The sequence below is a fragment of the Gadus macrocephalus genome, chromosome 12 (genome assembly GCF_031168955.1).
Source record: "Gadus macrocephalus chromosome 12, ASM3116895v1".
Taxonomy (NCBI): domain Eukaryota; kingdom Metazoa; phylum Chordata; class Actinopteri; order Gadiformes; family Gadidae; genus Gadus; species Gadus macrocephalus.
The window spans coordinates 586,050-610,783 of record NC_082393.1 but is presented as its reverse complement, the minus strand read 5'-3'; the positions used below and the strand labels follow the sequence as shown (position 1 = coordinate 610,783).

Below are 24,734 nucleotides of genomic sequence, written 5' to 3'. Positions count from 1 at the left end.
ACCAACAGACTGTTCAAAAATATACAATGTGTTGGATTGATAGATACATAGGTTGATTTGACCCCACCAGAATACATTTAGGATCAGGTCACCCTAAAATCCAGCAGAATGCAGGAAATCACATCTACGATATTCAAAATCCCCCCCCCCCCCCTTTATATACCCCTGTGGCTTCCTGGGGCTAAGCCCCCCCAAAAGTCAAAACCTAGAATCGCCCCTGGCCTGCCATGGACATATCAGAGAGGGCCGTTCATAAACGGGGCAGGGTCACTGTTGTGCTCTATTTGACGGAGATAAAACCCTCACATGGATGAGGAAGTTCAAAGTGTGCGGACGCGTCGATCTTACAGATGAGTTCATGAAGCCTTAACCTAGCAAAACATGGTTCATCCTGACCCAGCGGGTTTCTCGGCGTTCCGGATGTCCGAGGAGGAGGGAGATAGGTAGGCCTAGTCCATATTATTATTATTATTATTATTATTATGTATATATCCATGTTACATTATATTCAGGAAGTCGGGGTAGGCTTGCGTAGGCAACTAGTTTAACTTGTGGAGTGTTTCAGCGATTCAAACCTCTTCTAGAATAGAGTTAAAGTTAAGGAAAGAACCATTCTTCTTATTATAGAATAACGATAATTATTATATTATTATTATAGGTAATTAACTGGATTCAAGTGGAAACCTTAACGCGGTTAAGGTTAGGCGCGCCCAACCAACCTCGTGGCCGTACCCCGAACTCCCTTTAGCGGCTGCTTTTGGGAGTTCACCACTTTGTCGATGGAAGTGCTTGAAACCAGGATATGAGATTCACCACGAGTCCGTGCGGTGCGCCGGTGTTACTGTACGTTCACACCAAAAGCTGTAAAAGATGCAAAATCGCCGAATAGCTCAAAACGAAACGCTGTCCAAAATATGTACAGCTCCTATCGCTCTTGCGATTTCTCTTTTCCATTTAAAGGAGCCGCGCTTTTTGCCTGCACGCTCGTAGTTGAGGCAAGTGCTGCTGCTGATGCCGAGCCACGAAAACACAAGATAGTCATAAGTTTGGTAAATAGAAAAAGAATAATAAGCATAAATACATGAAACACTGACTAATTAATGGAGGGATTGCTTACATCAGGGGTGCCCAACCTTTTTTGACCCAAGATCTACTTTTCAAGTAGGGGGGTGTTGTATCGTGGACCTACGGACTTCAGTGGGGGTTTCATTCCGTCCGCACACGGCGTCTTCTCAACAATAATCAATATTATCTTCCTCCCACTCAGGGTGAAAATGGTAGGTCTTAACTCGTTTCCCCTCAGCCATGCCAACGTTTAGGACTGCGTAACTACTGTTGACGGCGTTCAACTACTGTTGACAGCGCATGCGCTACCGCGCCTTAAAATGTTCACCCCTCGCGGTCGACTTGGGATCTATCGGCAGTCTACTGGTAGACCGCGATCGACTGGTTGGGCACCCCTGGCTTACATGCTTAGTTGATCGCTATCGCGCGCCCGCGCGCCCGCGCGTGTGTGCGTGTGTGCGTGTGTGCGTGTGTGTGTGTGTGGTATTGTAGCGACCCTGGGACATTTAAGTAGTTTGTGTGTTATGTGTTGCATTGTATTTCGTTGTCCATTATGCCAGTTGTTCTATGTGCATGCAATGCAATGTTCTTCTTGTCAATCAGTGTGGGGGGCGAATCATTAGGTCAGCTGAGGGAGGGCCTTGGGAAAACAGGAGGGTGGGGGCTTGCACGTTGAAAACACATTCGCCGCCGGCACTCGCTGAGGATCGATTGTCCAATCACATGGCCGACCGCGGTCTGCATGACCCGCTCATTTGCATAAAGTGAACTGAAATTCAGCTTCTGTCCCGCTCCTAAACATACAATCTTATTGAACAGAACAAATATACAGGTGGGTGCGTCAGTTTAATAAAGCACCCCCTATATATTTGTTCTGTTTAATAAGATGTTATGTGAGTAAATAGGCTTTTGGTTGCGACCGAAAGCAGCCAGCTACAGCTGGTTTGGTAGCAGCCAGGCGTCGTAGCCCGTCATTACGTCCTATAATTATCATACTATCTTACTAAATCATACTAAAATGTTCAAAAGAGGCAGATTGAATCAATCAGCTGGACTATAAGAGAAAAAAATAAATCAGACCATGGACGGAATCGAATTGGCAACCTCTTGATTTTAGAGCTAGCGTCATTACCGTCTCAGCCACTGTGGCCTCTGTTCACCCCTGTTACACCGTAATCAAACGTTACGCTATAACTAAGAACTTTGTACATAATGTATCTTATTAGGCTTCATGACATTTAAAAAAACAAATAGACTATATATAATATATATAATACATCTATTTTGATACTGATGAAGCAACAATTACATTATTTTAAACTGTACTTAAATAGATAAATAATTTGGGGCCCTCTCCCAGAAAATTTTGATAATGCGATTAATGTCAATATTTGTTAAAATCAAATGACAGCCCTTGCATGAAACATGTAAGTATTTTATCTAAAATGAGAGAGAGGGAGAGGTGTTCTCACTGTCAACTCTTATTCACTCTAGGTAAAAAAAAAAAATGGACGACCCTGTAACTGAGCAGGAACCGGAGATTGAGAAATGGACGAAGGAGGAGGTGTGTCAGTGGTTGACAACTCGGGTCAAAGTCAGCCCGACTGTCACTCACAGGTTCTTTGAGGGAGAGGTATTAGGAGAGTATATCAAGTACTTTGACAAGGGCGACATTTTGGATCTGACCAAAGAACACGGCACTGCTGTTAAAGTTACAGCACACCTGGAACTGTTGAAGCAAGGCCGCACCTTTCAGTCTCCGTTTCCAGAGTACGTGGAGCGATGGAGCAGGGAGCAGGTCTACCAGTGGATAACAGAGCACGCACAGATAGATGGCAAACACGCAGATCAGCTCCTAGAGGGACACGTCTCTGGGGACTGTCTGGTGTGTTTCCAGAAGCAGGACTTTCTAGACCTAAAAGTACCCACTGGTCCTGCTGTGAAGATTCTGGCATTGCTTCGAGGTTTGAAGAACAATCCTGAACCTGTCCTGAATGCCGCCGTGAACACCAGCACATCCCAAGAAGAGGCTGCTACATCCTCACAGCCTCGCTCGAGGAAGAAACCCCATAAAAAGGGCAAGAAGGCCAGCGAGGCGGCGATCTCAACGCCGCAGAAGACAGAGGCCCCCAGGACAGAGACCCCCAGGACAGAGACCCCCAGGACAGAGGCCCCCAGGACAGAGACCCCCAGGAGGGAGGCCCCCAGGACAGAGACCCCCAGGACAGAGAGCACCAGGACAGAGACCCCCAGGACAGAGTGCACCAGGACAGAGAGCACCAGGACAGAGGCCCCCAGGACAGAGAGCACCAGGACAGAGAGCACCAGGACAGAGGCCCCCAGGAGGGAGGCCCCCAGGACAGAGACCCCCAGGAGAAAGGCCCCCTGGACACCGACCGTAAGACCGCCTAATTCTTGCATCACAATTAAGATTTTAATTAATCGTCACAAAGGTTTTCATGTTAAACATTCTGGGCTCTAGATCGATTAGATCTCCTAACAAATTAATCTCACTTTTTGCTGTAATTAATTGCGATTTGTTTTTTTCTGAAACTTGTCATATTGGATATCTTAAAGTGGTTCTCCTCACGATCTCGGTTTCATTCCTCCTATGGATAAAAACAACCAGGAAGTGGGTTGATGAGCGAGTCTCCTCCCACCCTCTCTGCTGCTGTAGCTCCGCCCACCCTCCCTGCTGCTGTAGCTCCGCCCACCCTCCCTGCTGCTTTAGCTCCGCCCACCCTCTCTGCTGCTGTAGCTCCTCCCACCCTCTCTGCTGCTGTAGCTCCGCCCACCCTCCCTGCTGCTGTAGCTCCGCCCACCCTCCCTGCTGCTTTAGCTCCGCCCACCCTCCCTGCTGTTGTAGCTCCGCCCACCCTCCCTGCTGCTGGAGCTCCGCCCACCCTCCCTGCTGCTGGAGCTCCGCCCACCCTCCCTGCTGCTGTAGCTCCGCCCACCCTCTCTGCTGCTGGAGCTCCGCCCACCCTCCCTGCTGCTGTAGCTCCGCCCAGCCTCCCTGCTGCTGTAGCTCCGCCCACCCTCCCTGCTGCTGTAGCTCCGCCCAGCCTCTCTGCTGTGGTAGCTCCTCCCACCCTCTCTGTTGCGGTAGCTCCGCCCACCCTCTCTGCTGTGGTAGCTCCGCCCACCCTCTCAGCTGCGGTCGCTCCGCCCACCCTCTCTGCTGTGGTAGCTCCGCCCACCCTCTCTGCTGTGGTAGCTCCGCCCACACTCTCTGCTGTGGTTTTTCCGCCCACCCTCTGCTGCGGTAGCTCCGCCCACACTCTGCTTTGGTAGCTCCGCCCACCCTCTCTGCTGCTGTCGCTCCGCCCACCCTCTCTGCTGCGGTAGCTCCGCCCACCCTCTGCCGCGGTAGCTCCGCCCACCCTCTGCCGCGGTAGCTCCGCCCACCCTCTGCCACGGTAGCTCCGCCCACCCTCTCTGCTGCGGTCGCTCCGCCCACCCTCTCTGCTGTGGTAGCTCCGCCCACCCTCTCTGCTGTGGTAGCTCCGCCCACCCTCTGCCGCGGTAGCTCCGCCCACCCTGTCTGCTGCGGTCGCTCCGCCCACCCTCACTGCTGCTGTAGCTCCGCCCACCCTCTCTGCTGTGGTAGCTCCGCCCACACTCTCTGCTGCGGTAGCTCCGCCCACCCTCTCTGCTGCGGTAGCTCCGCCCACCCTCTCTGCTGTGGTAGCTCCGCCCACACTCTCTGCTGCGGTAGCTCCGCCCACCCTCTCTGCTGTGGTAGCTCCGCCCACCCTCTCTGCTGTGGTAGCTCCGCCCACCCTCTCTGCTGCTGTCGCTCCGCCCACCCTCTCTGCTGCTGTAGCTCCGCCCACCCTCTCTGCTGCGGTAGCTCCGCCCACCCTCTCTGGCGTAGCCGCTGATGGAAAACACGCCACTAACTGTTAGTCCGGCCATACACTGTCACCGTACTGCTTCAGTCTACCCTCTGAAGGACTAGTGCTGCTTGCTGGAAAACGCCTTATTTACCGCTTATCGCCATAGCAAACAGGGATGTGAATAACTCAAATCTTTCATGATCAAATAATCAGTGGATGGTATGAACGAATAATCGATTATTCAATGTGTGCCGACATTCACAAAGGCAGCCATGGATCATCGGCAAGAAATCACTTAAGATCCTTAACTCAAAAAAACAACTACCTGCTGTGTAGTTCCAGTCAAATTGTCTGTTCAGCCTTCAAAACGAGAGCTGGTAAACAGTGAAAAATGCATTAAACTGTAATCATATGCTGTAGACCCTATAGTATCTGTGGTATAAAGGCTTGGATGAATTTCAAATGATAAATATGTACACTTTATGTTGAAAGTAAAGACCGTCGCGATTCCCATTGAAACAAATGGCGCGGGATTCGGTCTTCAAAACAAGAGCTGGCAAATTGTGAAAAAGGAATTAAACTGTAATCAGACAATGCGGTTATATATATAGACCCTAGAGGCTGGGACGAATTTCGAATTATAAATATGAACAATGCATAACGTTAGCTCTCTGGCTCTCTAGCTCTCAGCGGACTAGAATACCAAGTCTTAGCTAAGGTCCGTCCTATTTACTGGAGGAGTGAACAACGTTTCCGTTGCATAAGAACCTTACGGGAAGGTAATGATTGTTCCAGGTATTAGTCAAACCCTCAGGCGTTACCAGGGAAACAAAGTTATGGCTTGTGAAAAACTTAATATTTGGATTGTAAAACGCATGATAATATAACTAGTGACCATGGTATAAGCGGGATAATGCCCTTCGAGGTGTCCAACATTAGGTCCGTCCGTTAATTCTTGTTTATTTGAATGGGAAAGAATATTAACGGTCCAAATGTTAAAAATCGACTTTGACTTTTGACTTTTGATTTCGATCAAATTTTCTGACCCATCCCTAATAGCGAAGAGGACAAACAAGCTAAGCGCTTTAAGTTAATAGATTGTATAATTGTAGTAAAGCCGGATTTTGTAATCTCCACACGGCACAAGGATGGATGATATTTTCATAGTGACAGTTTATGAAAGCACTATTATGCCCCGTTGTGCTGCGTTCAGGTTATACAGATCCTTATTCTCACGTCTCTCCTCAGGAAGCAGGCTGGTATGGTGACTGCGTGTCTTTGTGTCTCTGCAGACAGCCCCATTGCCCGCTAGAGATCCGGGGCCACCGGACCCTGTCCAACATGGCACTGCAAGAACTTTGCTCCTGGGAATCCTGGATGATCTGGGGAAGGACGATCTGAAGAAGTTCAGATTCCATCTCAGAGAGCTAAAGATGTGCTCCAATGATGCCATCCCCCAGAGCCGGCTGGAAGACAAGGACCCCACGGACCTGGCTGACGTCATGCTACAACACTACGGACCGGACACAGCGCTGCAGGCCATGCTGCGGGTTCTACCGATGATCCCTCGCCAAGATCTTAAGGTTGACCTGAAGCAGAAAATGGGTAAAGAGATCTGATCTGAGAACCTCCCTTGTAGAGGCTGAACTTAGAATTCCCCTGAATAATCCTTTGACCTGGGCCAGGGTTTCCACTAGTGTTTACAGACCATTTGCCGAGTCGAATTTTATTTGGCCGGTTAATATAAAGCTTGACAGCCATCTTGGCCATTAATTCATTTAAAAAAAAAATGTAATAGGGATAATTATGTTTAGGCTATTAAAGTAAAGTAACACAACATTAAAATACAAATTCCATTTTTATGTTAGTTATGAGCATGCATTGAATTTTCAGAGAAAATGCGTTAGCACTTGGTCTCCCGAAAGACTACTGGTGCTCTCACACCTGTTTGGTGTGTATTAATCGAACCCTAGGGGCTTTCCCCGATAGTACGGTTATTTTGGAGCGTTGTGAATGCTCATCCGAACCGTGATGACCAATCAAACCAAACCTGGTCTGCTTCAGAGTGAACTCTGGTTCTGTTCGCTTCGGTGTGCTCCGACCCAACTTTAGCAAGTTCACTTTTGCCACAAATTGAAAAAAGTTATATACAGCCAGGTGCAGTGGCGGGTACTGAAAATCTATACTCAAGTTAAAGTAAAGTTACTTCCTTCAAAATCTACTTTAGTAAAAGTAAATATTCCAATTGGAAAACCTACTTGAGTAAGAGTAAAAAGTACTTTGTTTTAAAGTTACTCAAATTACAAGTTACTTTACATTTTTGTATTGGAGTGCTTGGATCAGTGAAAAATACATAACGTGTTTGAATGCGTGAGTGAGTGAGGGAGAGAAAGAGATGCACTCCTAAAACATTTCTTCACAAGTTGTACAACAAAAGCAATATGTACAACAAAAAATGTAATTTCATTTAAAACAAATTTACACTAGCTTTGTAGGAACACAACCAATTAAACACAAACTAGACTGACTTGGTTGGCTGATTGGGCAATCAGATTCATCCAGCCTACGCACATAGCATGCACACACACTCACAGAGCCAGACACGACAATGACGAACAAGTTTGTGAGTGGTCTGCAGAATACAGTGTAACATAGTATCTTTAGAATTATATAAACTCTACGTGGACCGTAACTCCGCACCCCCTGGCGAAAATATCTTCCTGCGCGTCTGCATCCATGCGTTTCTAGTGCCACACACTGAACAACAAAAGGGTTGGCTTGATTGCGACAGGTGTATAAATAAGGTTGCATATGGTTATGCGCAAGTGTAAACAGTGATTATAGTTTAGCGCGACTGAGCACGCCAGCTTACAGCACTGAATTTTATTCACCAAGACTGCACAAACAATTTTTTTGCTCCATTATTACCGTAGCGTAATAATGGACAGCGTGGCACAATGTGTTTTACGATGCTTGATTCGCCAACTGAAAGTATGAATGCTAACCGAACCAAATGAAATTAAAACCAAGTATCAACTTCCCCCATGACTGGTACAGAGTCTAGCCACCTATAGGTGTGAAGGAGCCCTTATGGTGACACAGAAGGCCCTTAAAAAATTGCTTAAAACCCCAAATACCAACACAGAGGAAACCCGAGGAGGCACAAGATGAAAAAACACGATGCGTGTATTAAACATGTATTTCTACATACGCCCATCAACTGTATTTCATATGGCTGTTAAATTGTACATTTTCTGGTAAATTCGAATCTAGTAAATTGGCTAAAAAATCTAGTAAAAATACATGTCCAATAAAGGTAATCTCATCAATTTACGCGATTATTGTGACACTTTGAGTATCGCGTTGTAAAGGCAAAATAACAAAGTTATGATCACATGAATGTTTCAGGTTTGCACCACATGGTGAGTGAGGAGAGACGGACTAACCAGTAACTAAACTTGACATTAGTAGTCTCTAATGTTTACTGAGTGCATCAATTCTGGATTAATTATTATTATTAAAAAAAGATCATAATGCCACCCTGTTATGATGTATCTTATTAGATACTTTATTAATAGTTCATACAGCCTAATGTTTTTCTGATATGAATGTGTCCCACCCCTTGATTGACAACACAAGTAAGTTGCCAGCAACTGTGGTCAGAAAAGAAGGATTGTTAATAACCTCAAACGGCATTCCTGTAGCTTTTCATATCGCAATGTATCGCAGAGAACAAAGGTATACCAATAGGTTCAGAAATTCATTAATTTAAGAACTTTTTGCTCTTTATCCAAAAATCATGGCCACTGTTGATTGATTCATGCCTTTATGTTTTGATATGAACATAGGTCAACTGAAGCAGCAGTGTGGCCCAAAGGAAGGTTTGAGGAGAGAAGCCAACCAGGGGGAGAAGCTGAAGAACTTGCTAACTTGTGGAGGGAACTCTCTTGGCTACTATAATGAATATGTTGTAGTTGTGAATAAGAGCGCTCCACAACAGTTGGAGTATCTCCAGTTTTTGAAGACGTTGAAACTGTTCTGTGTTCTAGACTTCGACCCAAACTCGGCAGCTATCGATGGACTCTGTCATTCCTACGGAGAATCTCGGGTGGCCAATAAGCATGAGCCAGCTCTCTATGTGGGAGAGACCGGGGATGTGATTAAGAAACTGAACCTTTACAAACAGACCAGCTGGGTGTTCTGCAATGGACGAGAGGACCTTGACAGTGAGTCCTGCAAGGAGTTGGACTACAAGACTTGGTTCAGAAAAGCATGTAGAGATATGGAGCAATTGGTTTCATTTGTTTGTAAACCAGAAGTTCTCTTACAGGGCAGAACTCTCATTATCTTTCTTCTGCTTTCCCCCGTGTTGAGTGAGAAAGACCCCATCTTCGATACGTACAACGCCTTCTATAAAAACACAGAAGGAGAGAACATTATCAGTATCTGTGAGTCTCAAAGCACGTTTGAGAAGTGGAGGCTGATGGTGGAGGGGAAGTGTGACAGTGACATCAGCCAGCAGGCGGTATGGGAGCTGAGCCTGAGTGAGATCAATGGCACCGTGATGGCTCTGGGACCCTTGGATCAGTCATCTGATAGGCTGCTTCCCTCGTCTGACTCTTCCTTCATTGTTCTGACGCAGAAGCAGAAAGACCTGATGACCGCTCTTGATATTTTGTGTGTGAATCAATGTGAGAAAATTCACAACGAACACAGCACAGTGTTCCATGATTTTAAAATCAGAGTTGAAGAGGAATTTTTCAGAGGTGGTAAAGTGAAATGGTGGAACTTCTATCTTTGTGAAAAGCCCAAAGCCAAGCCATTCATCAAAAGAGACCAATATGAAAAGCTGAAGCAAATGATCAAGTCTCATTCAGAACATTCTTTAGACGTGTGTACACTGCTGAACCTCTTTCACCATCCCGGGTGTGGTGGCACCACCCTAGCCATGCATGTAATGTGGGGCCTCCGTCGGCAATTCAGATGTGCCGTTTTAAAAGACAACACTTTGCCGCAGCCAGAGATCGCCATTCAGGTCAGAGAGTTAATGATGTTGAAAAATGAGAAACCATCTCCAGTTCTGCTGCTGGTTGATGATTCAAAGGACACTGTGAATGCACAAAATCTTATGACCTGCATCAAAAAAGACATTGAGGAGAGAACTGTTGACACACCAAGCTGCCACGTTATCATACTTAACTGTGTTCGTTCTCAAAGCCCACAGGACCTCTACCGTCAACACTCCACACCAAGTCTGCTTGTCACTAGTTCCATTACACCCAAAGAACAGGAGGAATTTGAGGAAAAGCTTCTAGAACTCAGAGAAACTCATACAAAACCTGAAAACTTTTACAGCTTCATGATCATGAAGAGTAACTTTGACCCTGAATATGTTGAAGGTCTTGTTCATAATACCCTGGAAAACTTTGACTTCGGCACAAAGAAGGCACAACTTTTTGCCTTTCTTTCATTATTAAAAGCGTATGTGTTTGCATCTGAAATCTCTATCTCACTCTCCGAAGAGTATCTAGGACTTAGAATGTTCAACTGGAATGAAGACAATGTTCTGGAGAGAATGAAGCCATATTCAAACTTTCTCATCATAGACCGAGAGGAAGAATCGGGAGGGTATAAATTCCTGCGCATCCTGCATCACTCCATTGCAACTGCCTGCATTGAAGAGCTGGAGAGGACATACCTCTTGAAAGTGAGTGACATAATTGTGTCCATACTTCATTGTGATCTGTTTTTCACAACCAAACCCAAAATCGGCAAAGGAAATCTAGAACGATCCATTCAACGTATGCTGACTCAACGGCAAAGCAGAAAATATGGGGATGAAAAAGAGAAATTTTCTCCCCTCATAGAGAAAATTCATAAACAGCAGGGTAAAGGAATGATCCAAGACATCTTTGCTAAAGCATCTTCCCGGTTGGTTGAAAGTGCTTCTATTCCACAGGCGCTGGCAAGGTACTTGTACCTCAACGAGCGTGATTTTACGGAGGCGTTGAATTGGGCAGAAAAGGCAAAGAAAATCAAAGAAAATTCCTATACCGTAAATACGATTGGACAAGTATACAAGAACCAACTAAAATCAAACATACCAAGTAAAAAGAATGGTCCACCTTGTAATCCAGAAGACTTGGACACAAATATTAATTCATCAAAGAAGGCTGTCGCTGCTTTTAAAAGAGCCCAAGAGCTGGCAAACAGAGAGGATGAACTGAATGAGGCACCGTGGGATGATGATGAATCTGAGGACAACGCTGCCAAATCTTCATACAACTACGCTGGCTTTGTGGGGGTGCTGGAGGTGGCTTTTATGGTATTTGAAATGTTGAGCAGATTACCATTCTTTGAGGAGAGTGACCCATCGAGAAAAAAATACCTGCAGAATTTTCTAAAAGAAAGTCTCCCCATCACTAGTGTGCACATGGAAGATAATGAAGTCAATAACCGTTATATTCAAGTCATCGAAGCCAATAAGCTGTTTCTCATTAGTCTCAAACCTGAGGTCAAACTAACATTTGAATTCCTTGATTGCTACTTCACATACATAAAGGCAAGCATTTCAGGAACATATCATTCAATAAATCACCGTACCATTTCTGATAACTTTAAAAAGTATGTGATGCTTTTTTGTGCTTCACCTGAGGAAAGACAAAGAGAAAGAGACTGCAATCCAAACCTCAACGTTAAGATGCTGATTGAGGAACGGAGAACAGTGCTTGAGGAGATGCATGCTGACACTTTCGCTGGGATACTGCAGCACTTGGACAAGAGTGCTGACGCGGTGGAGGAAATTGTAAAATGCTACACCTACATCCAAGAAAATAAGCAGTTTGCTGACCAAAAGACAAAGGAAAAAATCAATTTAATTTGGTCAAGCGTTATACTCTACCTGCTGAGACCCAAAAGTAAATATGTGAAAAGTTATAATCAACTATGCAATCTTCTTTTGGAAACTCTGCAGAATGTTTCATTGGATTATCCCTTCCCTGACCCATACTACCTGGCACTGCTGTTGTTCTGGCCTGTTTCACCACAACAAACAGAAATCAGGACCTATGTGACTGCAATCCGAAAGTCCTCTCAGAAGCGTCTATCTATATTGTTTCAAAAGAGGAGTACTGTTTCCCACTTTTACTTGGGGAATGAGAATGGGCTTGCAAGACTCGTTTCCAAACCAAAACTTGATGAATGTTTCACTAAGCTGCATCGCAATGACTTGGCAAAACTGTGGCTAACTGGGGACATATTTAGGGAAAGGGAAATAACCAGCCGTCTTCAGCGTGTCACTGGACTCATTGAGGTAGGAGAGGTGTATGCCATTTACGGAAAACTAAAAATCCCAGTGCGACCAGCATACATTGGTACGACAAGGAGGGGATTAAGCACAGAAAAGGTTTCCTTCTACATTGGATTTGCTATCAACGGCCCCCTTGCTTATGATATCCAGTTTGAAAACTAGCACCAGAAGGTCCCTCAAAAATGCTCATGTAAAGACTAAAGCCTTTCAAGAAGCTTTACAAACTTTACATGTCTGGTTTGCAGCTCCTCTGAGTCTGAGCAGAAATAAAATAATCTTCTTGTTCGCTATTATTTTAAATCATTTATTCACTTCTGTAAAATTACTCAGAGGAAAACACCCACGTTAACAGTAATAATATACAATAATATTGTTGATTTTTTGATTGCTTTGTTCATGTCTACCTTTTACTTAGATTTTACATTGTATCTTAGAATATTTGAAAGAGTAACCTTGCATTGTGGGTTATTTTTAATTGTATTACTGTATTTTGTAATACTTTTAAATGCAAATAGTGACATTTGCATTTTAGGATATTTTCAAGGCTTCCATTAAGCCCTAGCCCAAAATATGAATTGTTTCCAATGCAAAAATGGACTTCTCGAACATGCTAGATCCATACCCTCAGAACTGTGGGGAAGCCGTGGATGCTACGTCCATATTGTTTAGTCTGTTCTTGCAATCAATAACTTCGAATGACATAACTGGTTCAGTCATTTGTACGTTGAACGTTGGTATTGTGTACTCATTATTTTAAGTTGATCTTGTATTTTTCTTAAGATACCGTATGTTATGTTTGACTTCTTCTTGAATAAGTGTCTGGTTACTTCTAATTTAGTTTATTTTTAGCTTTTTATTATTATTATTTGTTAGCCCTTGTTAAATCATATTTAATCACTACTTTTTCTTTATGTTGTGTTGAATTACCTTCTATGCGTTTATATTCATTTTGATGACTTTATAGTCTTCAAAATACACGTTTTCGTTTGTATTTTTGGTATATCCCACTTTACCTCCCCAGAGCCCCTAGACAGTGGGATTGTAACAGGCACCATGGGGGGGAATCATTGTGACCAACAGTGAGTGTACACTCTTTGAACCAATGTCCATACAAAACATGTAGGCTACATAATTAACATGTGAATAAAACATGATCTAACATCCCTCAGCGTCCATCCATCTTGTCTCAGTGCAGCAGGTGAAATGACACACATTCTTGCATGCATCCATTTTGTATTGTCATGTATTTGCAGTTGTGGCACCAGACTCATAGTCCTCTCGGATCTAGAGGCCATGGTTTATTACTACCGGGCACTACCTTTCTGGGATGAGGCTTTGCCCATGTTCCTCCACCATTGGAGGAACATTTGAGCTCTCCTATTGGTTAATGCAGAAACATGACCATCTTTTCTAGAGTATAAAATAAAATAAATACATTAAAGTATAATTTATCTTATCTAAAGCAGACCTCCTTAAGGGAGGAAGAGGAGGAGCCGTCCATCATCAGTACGGGAGGAGAGCCCTTCACCACTGCTACTAGCAGCTAGCTAACAAGGTGATGTTAGCAAGCCGTTCAGCATTGCTACTAACAGCTAGTAGCTAACAGCTAGCTAACAAGGTGATGCTAGCTAGCCATTCAGCACTGCTACTAACCGCTAGCTAACAAGGTGTTGCTAGCTAGCCGTTCAGAACTGCTACTAACCGCTAGAAGCTAACAGCTGGCTACTAAGGAGATGTTAGCTAGCCATTAAGCACTGATACTAATAGCTAGCTGTTCAGCACTGCTACTAACAGCTAGCAGCTAACTAACAAGTAATAGTTTAAGTTGAAGTATTAGTTGATTGCATAACCCTAACCCAACCCTAACACACGACCCTAACCCTAACACACGGCCCTAACCCTAACCCTTTCAGTGAAAAAAAACAGACTTGTGCCAAATAGATATTTTAGTAACAATTAACAAATAGTTAGGTAATGATTAGGTTGCTATTTATTATGGCACCTTATTATAATGTGTTACACACACAGAGGTTCACACACATGGGGGGGCACAATGTGCAGCGCTCAGGGAGCAGGTGGGGGTTTCAGGTGCCTTGCTCAAGAGCACCTCATCCGGGAGGTTCGGGATTCAAACTGACAACTCCTTAACCAGTATGCCACGGATGCTGTTCGAACATTAATGGTTGTATGCAATTTTGTTAGGACATAGGGTCTCCAGCAGACATGTGGAAACAGTCTTCATCCGCCTCCATAGAAATATATCACGCCACGCTGAACGGAGCGCTCCTACAAACGCGTCCTCTTAGCCAATCAGCGGCCCGTTCTCCAGGTGCGTACTCTTAGCCAATAAGCGGCCCGTTCACACATGACTCATGACTGGATCCTCAGCGCAAAGAAGGCGACAACACGTGTTGAAGGTAGGCTTTATTTTTATTTCACACTGAACCAAAAGAAGCAGAACACCAGAAGAACCTCCTCTTCCTGTGGAGGTCGCTGCAGTTCAGCACCGCGGCCACTGGGGGGCGGCAGAGCTCAGCTGGACGGGACGTGACTGCCTGAGAGACGTCTCTCACACGCTCTTATTCCCTCTGTCCCTCTGTCGTAGTCTCTCTCTCAGTCATCAGGTCTCCCTCCCCTAGTCTCTCCCTCCCTTTCTCCCCTAGTCTCTCCCTCCCTCCCTCCCCTAGTCTCTCCCCCCTAGTCTCCCCCCCCCCCCCCCCCCCAGCCCGCTCTCCTCCAGCTCCTCTATCACCGCCATGTGCTGGAAGCCGGCAGGGGCGTGGTTAAAGCTCTCCACCAATCGGAACGTCTCCGGCCGCGGGCTCCCGTAGAACAGCTGCACCTGATTGGCCAGACACTGGGCCTGATGCACAGTCTGACACACACACACACACACACACACACACACACACACACACACACACACACACAGGTAAGGGTTCCTGAGGAGGAAGTCACTAAGCGGTTTAACAGAGTAAGAGTCCAGCCGAGTTGTAAAAAAGACACACAGAGACACACACACACACATATAGACAAAAACACACACACACACACACACACACACACACAGACACACACACATAGAGACACGCAGGCACCATAGAGACACGCACACATACATAGAGACACACATACACACACACCATCTTGGTTCTTGACGATCAGAACCAAGATGGTGGCTGGGCGGGTCCAGAGGACGAGGAGGGCGTGTGATTGGCCGGACTCACCATGGCCTTGGGGTCCCTCTCGGCGGTCATTAGGACGACGCCCCTTTCCTGCAGCTCAGGGAAGTGATAGAGGACCAGCTGGCTGGGGGCCCGCCCCCCCAGCACCTGGGGACCAATGGGAACACAGCCCGGAGTCAGCAGCCAATCAGAGCAGAGCACCTCTAGCCAGCTAGAGCAGGGCGTGAGGAGATGAGGAGGTAGAGGAGGTAGGACAGGAGGAGATAGGAGGGGGAGGAGGAGGAGGAGAGGAGGGGGAGGAGGAGGAGGGGGGGAGGAGGAAGAGGAGGAGAGGAGGGGGGAGGAGGAAGAGGAGGAGGAGGAGGAGGGGGGACGAGGAAGAGGAGGTACCTGAGCATTGATCAGGGAGGTGAAGTGCAGCTGGTGACCGGACCACTCCCCCAGGAAGAACTCGTATCCCTCCGCCTGGGGCAGAGCAAACAGGAACTACAACCACACGGTGCTCTGTTAGTTAGTGTGTGTGTGTGTGTGTGTGTGTGTGTGTGTGTGTGTGTGTGTGTGTGTGTGTGTGTGTGTGTGTGTGTGTGTGTGTGTGTGTGTGTGTGTGTGTGTGTGTGTTACCCTGGGACAGGCCTCCGCTCTGCTGAACATGAGTCCAAACGTCTCCGTCTGGAAGACAGGGGAGGACATGAGTTCTAGAGAGGGTTCTAGAGAGGGTTCCAGAGAGGGTTCTAGAGAGGGTTGTAGAGAGAGGGTTGTAGAGAGGGTTGTAGAGAGAGGGTTCTAGAGAGGGTTGTAGAGAGAGGGTTGTAGAGAGGGTTGTAGAGAGAGGGTTCTAGAGAGAGGGTTCTAGAGAGGGTTGTAGAGAGGGTTCTAGAGAGGGTTCTAGAGAGGGTTCTAGAGAGGGTTGTAGAGAGGGTTGTAGAGAGGGTTGTAGAGAGGGTTGTAGAGAGAGGGTTCTAGAGAGAGGGTTCTAGAGAGGGTTCTAGAGAGGGTTGTAGAGAGGGTTGTAGAGAGGGTTGTAGAGAGAGGGTTGTAGAGAGAGGGTTGTAGAGTGGGTTGTAGAGAGGGTTGTAGAGAGGGTTGTAGAGAGAGGGTTGTAGAGAGGGTTGTAGAGAGAGGGTTGTAGAGAGGGTTGTAGAGAGGGTTGTAGAGAGGGTTGTAGAGAGAGGGTTGTAGAGAGGGTTGTAGAGAGAGGGTTGTAGAGAGGGTTGTAGAGAGGGTTGTAGAGAGGGTTGTAGAGAGAGGGTTGTAGAGAGGGTTGTAGAGAGAGGGTTGTAGAGAGGGTTGTAGAGAGGGTTGTAGAGAGAGGGTTGTAGAGAGAGGGTTGTAGAGAGGGTTGTAGAGAGGGTTGTAGAGAGGGTTGTAGAGAGGGTTGTAGAGAGGGTTGTAGAGTGGGTTGTAGAGAGGGTTCTAGAGAGAGGGTTCTAGAGGGTTCTAGAGAGAGGGTTGTAGAGAGAGGGTTGTAGAGAGGGTTCTAGAGAGGGTTGTAGAGAGAGGGTTGTAGAGAGAGGGTTGTAGAGAGGGTTGTAGAGAGAGGGTTGTAGAGAGGGTTGTAGAGAGGGTTCTAGAGAGGGTTGTAGAGAGGGTTGTAGAGTGGGTTGTAGAGAGGGTTCTAGAGAGAGGGTTCTAGAGGGTTCTAGAGAGAGGGTTCTAGAGAGAGGGTTGTAGAGAGGGTTCTAGAGAGAGGGTTCTAGAGAGGGTTCTAGAGAGAGGGTTGTAGAGAGGGTTCTAGAGAGAGGGTTGTAGAGAGGGGGTTCTAGAGAGGGTTCTGGAGAGGGTTCTAGAGAGGGTTCTAGAGAGAGGGTTCTAGAGAAGAGGTTCTAGAGAGGGTTCTACAGGGAGGGTTCTAGAGAGGGTTCCAGAGAGGGTTCTAGAGAGGGGGTTCCGGAGAGGGGGTTCCGGAGAGGGGGTTCTAGAGGGGGTTCTAGAGAGGGGGTTCCAGAGAGGGGTTCTGCTGGTGGGGGACTCACCGATATGACGGCGCTGATGGTGTCCTTGGTGGAGTAGAACCTCATCCAGAGCTGGAACACATCAAGACCTTCTAGAACATCAACCCCTTCACATCAAGACATTCTAGAACACCCTACCTAGCCAGTAGTACTGGTACTAGTAGAGAGGGTTAGTAATATAGGGTTAGTTAGGGTAGTACTGGTAGAGAGGGTTAGTTAGTGTTAGTTGGGTAGTACTGGTAGAGAGGGCTAGTTAGGGTAGTACTGGTAGAGAGGGTTAGTTATAGAGGGTTAGTTAGGGTAGTACTGGTAGAGAGGGCTAGTTATAGAGGGTAAGTTAGGGTTAGTTATATAGGGTTAGTTATTGTAGTGCTGGTGGAGAGGGCTAGTTTTAGAGGGTTGGTTATAGAAGGCTAGTTATCGAGGGCTAGTTATCGAGGGCTAGTTATCGGGTGCTAGTTAGTACCTCTGAGATCTCCTTTCCGGTCTTGTCCTGGACCAGGTCCATGTCTAAGATGGACGCCAGCGTCTGGAACACGTGAGGCAGGTTAACGTTAGTTAAGGTTCATAGTCAATAAAGTTAAGGTTATACCACAGCTGGGACTAGTTACATCGTTTCTAGTACCAGCTGTGGTACTACTAGTACTAGTTATACAGTGTTGGGAACGTTACTTTAAAAAAGTAATTAGTTATAGTTACTCTATATACACTATATTACTTGTTCGAAAAAGGTAACTGAGTTACAATATAATAATAAAACTAGATACCAGGGAAAGTAACTATTCACGTTAATGTAAAAAATAATTGCTATGTCAAAGAAGTTAGAGAGAGCGAGAGAGACAGAGAGACAGAGAGACAGAGACAGACAGACAGACAGACAGACAGACAGACAGACAGACAGACAGACAGACAGACAGACAGACAGACAGACAGACAGACAGACAGACAGACAGACAGACAGAGAGAGAGAGAGAGAGGGAGAGAGAGAGAGAGAGAGAGAGAGAGAGAGAGAGACCCCTGGTGTCTCCTCACCTTGTCTTTAGTGAACCCTCCCGTCTCTCTTCCGCTAGCCGCCAGATGGTCTCTCTTCTCAAGCTGAAAAACACAAGATGGTGACCCTCACCTCCGCCTCCTTCACCTACACCCTCACCTCCCTCCTCTACACCTCCACATCCTCCACCATCACCTCCAGCTCCTCCACCCTCACCTCCTCCACCCTCACCTCCTCGATCCTCACCTCCTCCACCCTCACCCTCACCTCCTCCACCCTCACCCTCACCTCCTCCACCCTCATGTCCTCCACCCTCACGTCCTCCACCCTCACCTCCATCCTCTACACCTCCACCCTCTTCTCTGCCCCGCCCCCAACACCCTCACCTCCTTCCTCTACACATCCACCCTAACCTCCATCCTCACCTCCATCGTCTACACCTCCACCCTCAGAAGCACCTCCACCCTCCTCCCACTGTCATCCTCCTCCCCCCGTCTCTCCACCTCCCACCTCCTCCTCCACCCTCTACACCCTCACCTCCATCCTCTACACCTCCACCCTCCTCCCACCGTCGTCTCTCCACCCTGCACCACCACCCACCTCCTCTTCCATCCTCCTGACGAACTCCGCCTGGCTGGCGCCCAGCTGCTCCACCCTGGACTCATGTCTCTGCTCCACCCGCAGCTCCGCCCGCGTCTGGGACTCCTCCGGGTTGGCTCTGGAAAGATGAACGCCATATTAGAGTGACCCTTTAGCTCCGCCCCCTGAGGTTCAGCCCCCGCTACAACCCCCCCCCCCCAAGTCTACTGGTGATGGAGAGGAGAGGAAACAAGGAGGAAACCAGGGGATGAAACTAAGAAAGGAAATCAGGAGAGAGGAAACAAGGAGAGGAAACCAGGAGAGGAAACCAGGAGAAAATAAAACATAGTATTATATTACTATGTATTAGTACTTTTAGCACAGTATTAGTATGTATTAGTATTAGGACGCATTAGTATGCATTAGTATTAGTATTTCATGTTTATTAGTATGTATTAGCAGGCATTAGTATTAGCATATTATTAGTATAAGTATATATTAGCATATCATTCATCAGTACTAGAGTATTAGTAAACAAAGAGCGGAGCCCACTCACCTCCGTGCCCTCTGGATCTTCTCCCGGTAGCGGCAGTAGAACGGGTTCTCCTCCAGCTCCTCCGGCTCCTCCGGGTCCCTCCTCAGGGAGAAGCTCCTGAAGTGCGCCGGGACCAGGCCGGGGATGAGCGGCCTGACGCCGCCGGCCCGCACCGCTAGCCGGCCGTGGAACCAACAGGCCATCTGCACCAGGGCCGCCATGTTCGCACCTCCTCCGTGTCGCGCGGATCTCCTCCCGGAAGCAACAGAAGGAAGGAAAAAAGGTTCCGCAAACACCCCCTTAAAACGTAGTATTATTGGGAGACGAGAGAGAGAGGGCTCCCAGGGTTGGAAAAGTTCATTCATGTTTACAGATATGAATGAATTAATATATATACATATATATGTATAACTTCATTCATACCTCTCTCTCTCTCTCTCTCTCTCTCTCTCTCTCTCTCTCTCTCTCTCTCTCTCTCTCTCTCTCTCTCTCTCTCTCTCTCTCTCTCTATATATATATATATATATATAGATGCATGAATGAATACCTAAAAATAGATATATAATAATAATAATAATACACATAAAAATATGTATTAATTCATATATATATATATATATTTGAATGAATGAATACACACATACATGTGTGTGTCTGTGTGTGTGAGTGTGTGGGTGTATGTGGGTGTTAGTGCGTAGTGGTTTGTGTGGGTGTAGCGTTGTGAGTGTGTGTGTGTGTGTGTGTGTGTGTGTGTGTGTGTGTGTGTGTGTGTGTGTGTGTGTGTGTGTGTGTGTGTGTGTGTGTGTGTGTGTGTGTGTGTGTGTGTGTGTGTGTGTGTGTGTGTAGTGGTGTATACTATACAGGAGGTGGAGAAGGGGGCGGCCCCTCGTTAATGCCGTTGCCAAGGGAACGGCGTCACCCCGCCGGACTATAAAGCTAAGGGACGCTGACGGCTCGGACAGTAGAGAGAGGAGACCCAACACACACGCACCTCTACACACACACATACACCGGTACACACCCACACACTGCAACCACATACACACTTCTACACACACACACACACACACACACACACACACACACACACACACACACACACACACACACACACACACACACACACACACACTCACAACGCTACACTCACACAAACCACTACACACAGACACACACACACTCACACACACAGACCGCTACAGAAGTCCTCCAATTCTAAAGTCGTCCGGAGTCCGCGCGCTCAGAATGCGTTATGACGTGCAGCCGCAGAACAGGTAAACACACACACACACACACACACACACACACACACACACACACACACACACACACACACACACACACACACACACACACACACACACACACACACACACACACACACACACACACACACACGCACACACGCACACGCACACGCACGCCTTGTTTCCATGTATTTAAAACGTATTACTATGTATTATTATTTGTAGCCTATTTAAGAGGTAGTATTACTATCTATAATTAGTATTTAAAACTTAGAATTAATATATCTTCCAAGTATTTAAAACGTAGTATTACTATGTATAATTGGTATTTGAAGTGTAGCATTATAATGTGTTATTTGTATTTTAAGCACAGTATTAGGATGTATTAGTATCAGCATTTAGTGTGTATTAGTATGCATTAGTATTATTACAAGTTTGTACTACTAGTATGTGTTAGTATAGTATTATGTATAAGCATTAGTATTTAGTAGTGTGTAGTAGTATAGTATAGTAATATGTCTTAATATTAGTATGTATTAGTATTACTATCAGTATTAGTAATATTATGTAGTAGTATGGGGTAGCAGTATTAGCATAGTAGTATTATAGTATTAGTTTTAGTATAGTAGTATTATAGTATTAGTATTAGCATAGTACTATTATAGTATTAGCATTAGTATAGTAGTATTATAGTATTAGTATTAGTATAGTAGTATTATAGTATTAGCATTAGTATAGTAGTATTATAGTATTAGTATTAGTATAGTAGTATTATTTAGTGTGGTTTGGTTTCCTGCAGAGAGAGAGAGCAGCCAGAGGCCACGCCCCTCACAGCCACGCCCCTCATAGCCACGCCCCAAAGACCTGCGAGCTACCATGGTAACGCATATATACTATAAACAGGTTGTACTGGGAGCTGCCCAGTAGAACTAGTAGCAGACTGCTTGCACTGGGAGCTGCCAGTCTGCTTCTGGTTTTACTGGGAGCTGCCTAGTAGAACCAGTAGCAGACTGGCAGCTCCCAGTACAACCAGTCTGCTACTGGTTCTACTGGGCAGCTCCCAGTACAACCAGAAGCAGACTGGTTGCACTGGGAGCTGCCCAGTAGAACCAGTAGCAGACTGGTTGTACTGGGAGCTGCCTAGTAGAACCAGTAGCAGACTGGTTGCACTGGCAGCTCCCAGTACAACCAGTCTGCTACTGGTTCTACTGGGCAGCTCCCAGTACAACCAGAAGCAGACTGGTTGCACTGGGAGCTGCCCAGTAGAACCAGTAGCAGACTGGTTGTACTGGGAGCTGCCTAGTAGAACCAGTAGCAGACTGGTTCTACTGGGAGCTGCCCAGTAGAACCAGTAGCAGACTGGTTGTACTGGGAGCTGCCTAGTAGAACCAGTAGCAGACTGGTTCTACTGGGAGCTGCCCAGTAGAACCAGTAGCAGACTGGTTCTACTGGGAGCTGCCCAGTAGAACCAGTAGCAGACTGGTTCTACTGGGAGCTGCCCAGTAGAACCAGTAGCAGACTGGTTGCACTGGGAGCCGCCCAGTGTGCGGTACTTCCCGGTGGAGCTGTGTTGTAATCGACGCCTCCCCCTCCAGGCGACGGACAGCGGGTGTCGACCAATAGCAGGGAGCGCTGGCGCCAGCAGAGCGTGGGCGGAGCCTTCTCCTCGCTGCGGGCGCTGCTGCCGGCCCACCCCCCCGACAGGAAGCTGAGCAAGAACCAGACGCTGCGCCTCGCTCTGCGCTACATCCACTTCCTGTCCACACTCACCACAGAGGAGGGGGGGCGGAGCCCTAGTGACCAGGTGGGGGCGGGGGGGAGGAGCCTGAGTGACCAGGTGGGGGCGGGGGGGCGGAGCCCTAGTGACCAGGTGGGGGTGGGGGGGAGGAGCCTGATTGACCATGTGAGGGTGGGAGGGAGGAGCCTGACTGACCAGGTGGGGGTGGGGGGGAGGAGCCTGAGTGACCAGGTGGGGGCGGGGGGGCGGAGCCTGACTGACCAGGTGGGGGCGGGGGGGAGGAGCCTGAGTGACCAGGTGGGGGCGGGGGGGCGGAGCCCTACTGACCAGGTGGGGGCGGGGTGGGGTCATGTGTTCCCTTCCTTCCTGTCGTCTCCGTCCAGCTGTGACAGCTTCCTGTATGGCAGCAGCCCCGGGGGCTCCACTGAGGTCCTCAGCTCTCCGGGGTCCTCCCACCCTCAGCGGGGCAGATGACCTCTGACCTCTGACCCATACCTGCTGTCCTGGTGGCCCCATGTTGGAGCCCCAGAGTGACCATGTGACCTGTGGCTGACCAATCAGCTGAAAGAGGATGTGATATTCACTGTGTAATGTCATGTGATGTTCACATGCACTAGTGTACTACTTAAATTAAGTAATCGTGTGACATGTGATTAAGTGACGGTGGAGCACGTTATGTTATGGTTGATTATACTGCATTGTGGAGCTATTATGTTTTTGTCGATCAAGTTTTAATATCATTATTGTGCATGTTATTATGTTATTATTAATCATGTCATGTTGTTTAACATGGTATTATACTGCTATTGTTGGAAAAAATATTTTATTGTTGTTCATGTTATGTTATTGTTGAACATGTTATCATGTTAATGTTGAACATGTTATGTTATTGTTGAACATGTTATCATGTTAATGTTGAACATGTCATGTTATTGTGAACATATTATAATGTTATTAACATGTTATGTTGATGCTATTGTTGGAGATATTTAGTTAATGATGAACAGGTTATGTTATTGTGACCATGATATTATGTAAATGTTGAACATGTTATGTTATTGTGACCAGGATATGATGTAAATGTTGAATATGTTAGTAGGTTATTGTTGAACACATTATTTCAATGTGATCGTTTAACGTATTATTACAAAGTTATGGTTGAACACGTTTTTGGAATGTTATTAATGTTCAGGTTATCTGTGCCTATAACTAAATAAATTAGAATTCATGCTACGTTTTTTTTCTTTGATTTGTTATAGTTGATCATATCACCATAACATGACGCTGAGTTAGAAATCTATATATAGATAATAACTACCTATAAATATATCTATAGATAATAATATAATAATAGCAATAATAATAATATTAATAGATACTTTTTTACAGCATTTTTCTTGGTTCTCAAAGACGGTTTACAAAAAGGAATACATTCAGACAGCACAGACACTCAAACAAAAGGCAAATAAAAAACACTACAACAATAGACAACACATTATGTGAGAGAGAGAGGGTGGAAGATGGCGAAGTATGTATATCATATCGGATGTACATAATATAAATATACAACACAGTCTATTGCAACAATATCTACATTTATGGCCGAAGCGACTTCAATCTTTCTATTCACACAGTCACCCATTCACACCCCGACGGTGGGGTCAGCCCCGCAGGGCGACAGCCAGCTGGTCTGTCTCTCTCCTCCTCTACCTGAATATCAGTCTGATAGAAATCATAATGAATAAATAGAACTGATAAACACACACACACATACACACACACACACACACACACACACACACACACACACACACACACACACACACACACACACACACACACACGCACACACACACACACACACGCACACACACACACGCACACACACACACACACACGCACACACACACACACACACACACACACACACACACACACACACACACACACACACTAAGTCACTAACACTCTGACACAACACACTCATACTATCACACACACACACACACACACACACACACACACACAAGCACACACAAACACACTCACATACACACAAACACACACACACACACACACACACACACACACACACACACACACACACACACACACACACACACACGCACACACACACACACACACACACACACACTAACACACACACACTAAAACACACACTCTTATCAGCCCAGCAGCAGCATTTCCCAGAATTCCAAGCGAGTGACTCTTGGCTTTCTCACAACAGGAGAAAATCAGAGAGACGCTATCAGGGCCCAGGGGGCGGGGCTAAT

At 46.5% G+C, this 24,734-nt stretch overlaps 3 protein-coding genes across 5 annotated transcripts; 2 read left to right on the top strand and 1 right to left on the bottom strand.

Moving 5' to 3' along the window:
• The first annotated feature begins 311 nt into the window (after positions 1 to 311).
• Positions 312 to 13,376, top strand: LOC132469277 (sterile alpha motif domain-containing protein 9). 3 transcript variants are annotated; one of them, XM_060067215.1, is made up of 3 exons: positions 312 to 443; positions 6,197 to 6,509; positions 8,753 to 13,376. In XM_060067215.1, the coding sequence occupies exons 2-3, from the start codon at positions 6,338 to 6,340 to the stop codon at positions 12,373 to 12,375; spliced, it is 3,795 nt and encodes a 1,264-aa protein (XP_059923198.1). In that variant the 5' UTR covers positions 312 to 443; positions 6,197 to 6,337; the 3' UTR covers positions 12,376 to 13,376. The 3 variants fall into 3 exon arrangements, with proteins under 3 accessions (XP_059923198.1, XP_059923199.1, XP_059923197.1); XM_060067214.1 differs by lacking the exon at positions 312 to 443 and adding an exon at positions 2,380 to 3,463; XM_060067216.1 differs by lacking the exons at positions 312 to 443; positions 8,753 to 13,376 and adding an exon at positions 2,375 to 3,463 and having other exon boundaries at positions 6,197 to 8,187.
• A 1,248-nt stretch (positions 13,377 to 14,624) lies between these two features.
• atpaf1 (ATP synthase mitochondrial F1 complex assembly factor 1) lies at positions 14,625 to 19,711 on the bottom strand. Its single transcript, XM_060067278.1, has 9 exons — positions 19,477 to 19,711; positions 18,942 to 19,059; positions 18,383 to 18,445; positions 17,817 to 17,879; positions 17,372 to 17,422; positions 16,020 to 16,067; positions 15,789 to 15,884; positions 15,441 to 15,545; positions 14,625 to 15,088 (listed from the first exon to the last, which is right to left on the bottom strand). Exons 1-9 carry the CDS (start codon positions 19,674 to 19,676, stop codon positions 14,897 to 14,899), a joined length of 936 nt encoding a protein of 311 aa, XP_059923261.1. The 5' UTR covers positions 19,677 to 19,711; the 3' UTR covers positions 14,625 to 14,896.
• Positions 19,712 to 20,180: 469 nt separating this feature from the next.
• On the top strand, positions 20,181 to 22,829 carry LOC132469431 (T-cell acute lymphocytic leukemia protein 2 homolog). Its single transcript, XM_060067398.1, has 5 exons — positions 20,181 to 20,503; positions 20,572 to 20,729; positions 21,502 to 21,581; positions 22,298 to 22,539; positions 22,824 to 22,829. The coding sequence occupies exons 2-5, from the start codon at positions 20,701 to 20,703 to the stop codon at positions 22,827 to 22,829; spliced, it is 357 nt and encodes a 118-aa protein (XP_059923381.1). The 5' UTR covers positions 20,181 to 20,503; positions 20,572 to 20,700.
• Positions 22,830 to 24,734: the final 1,905 nt, after the last annotated feature.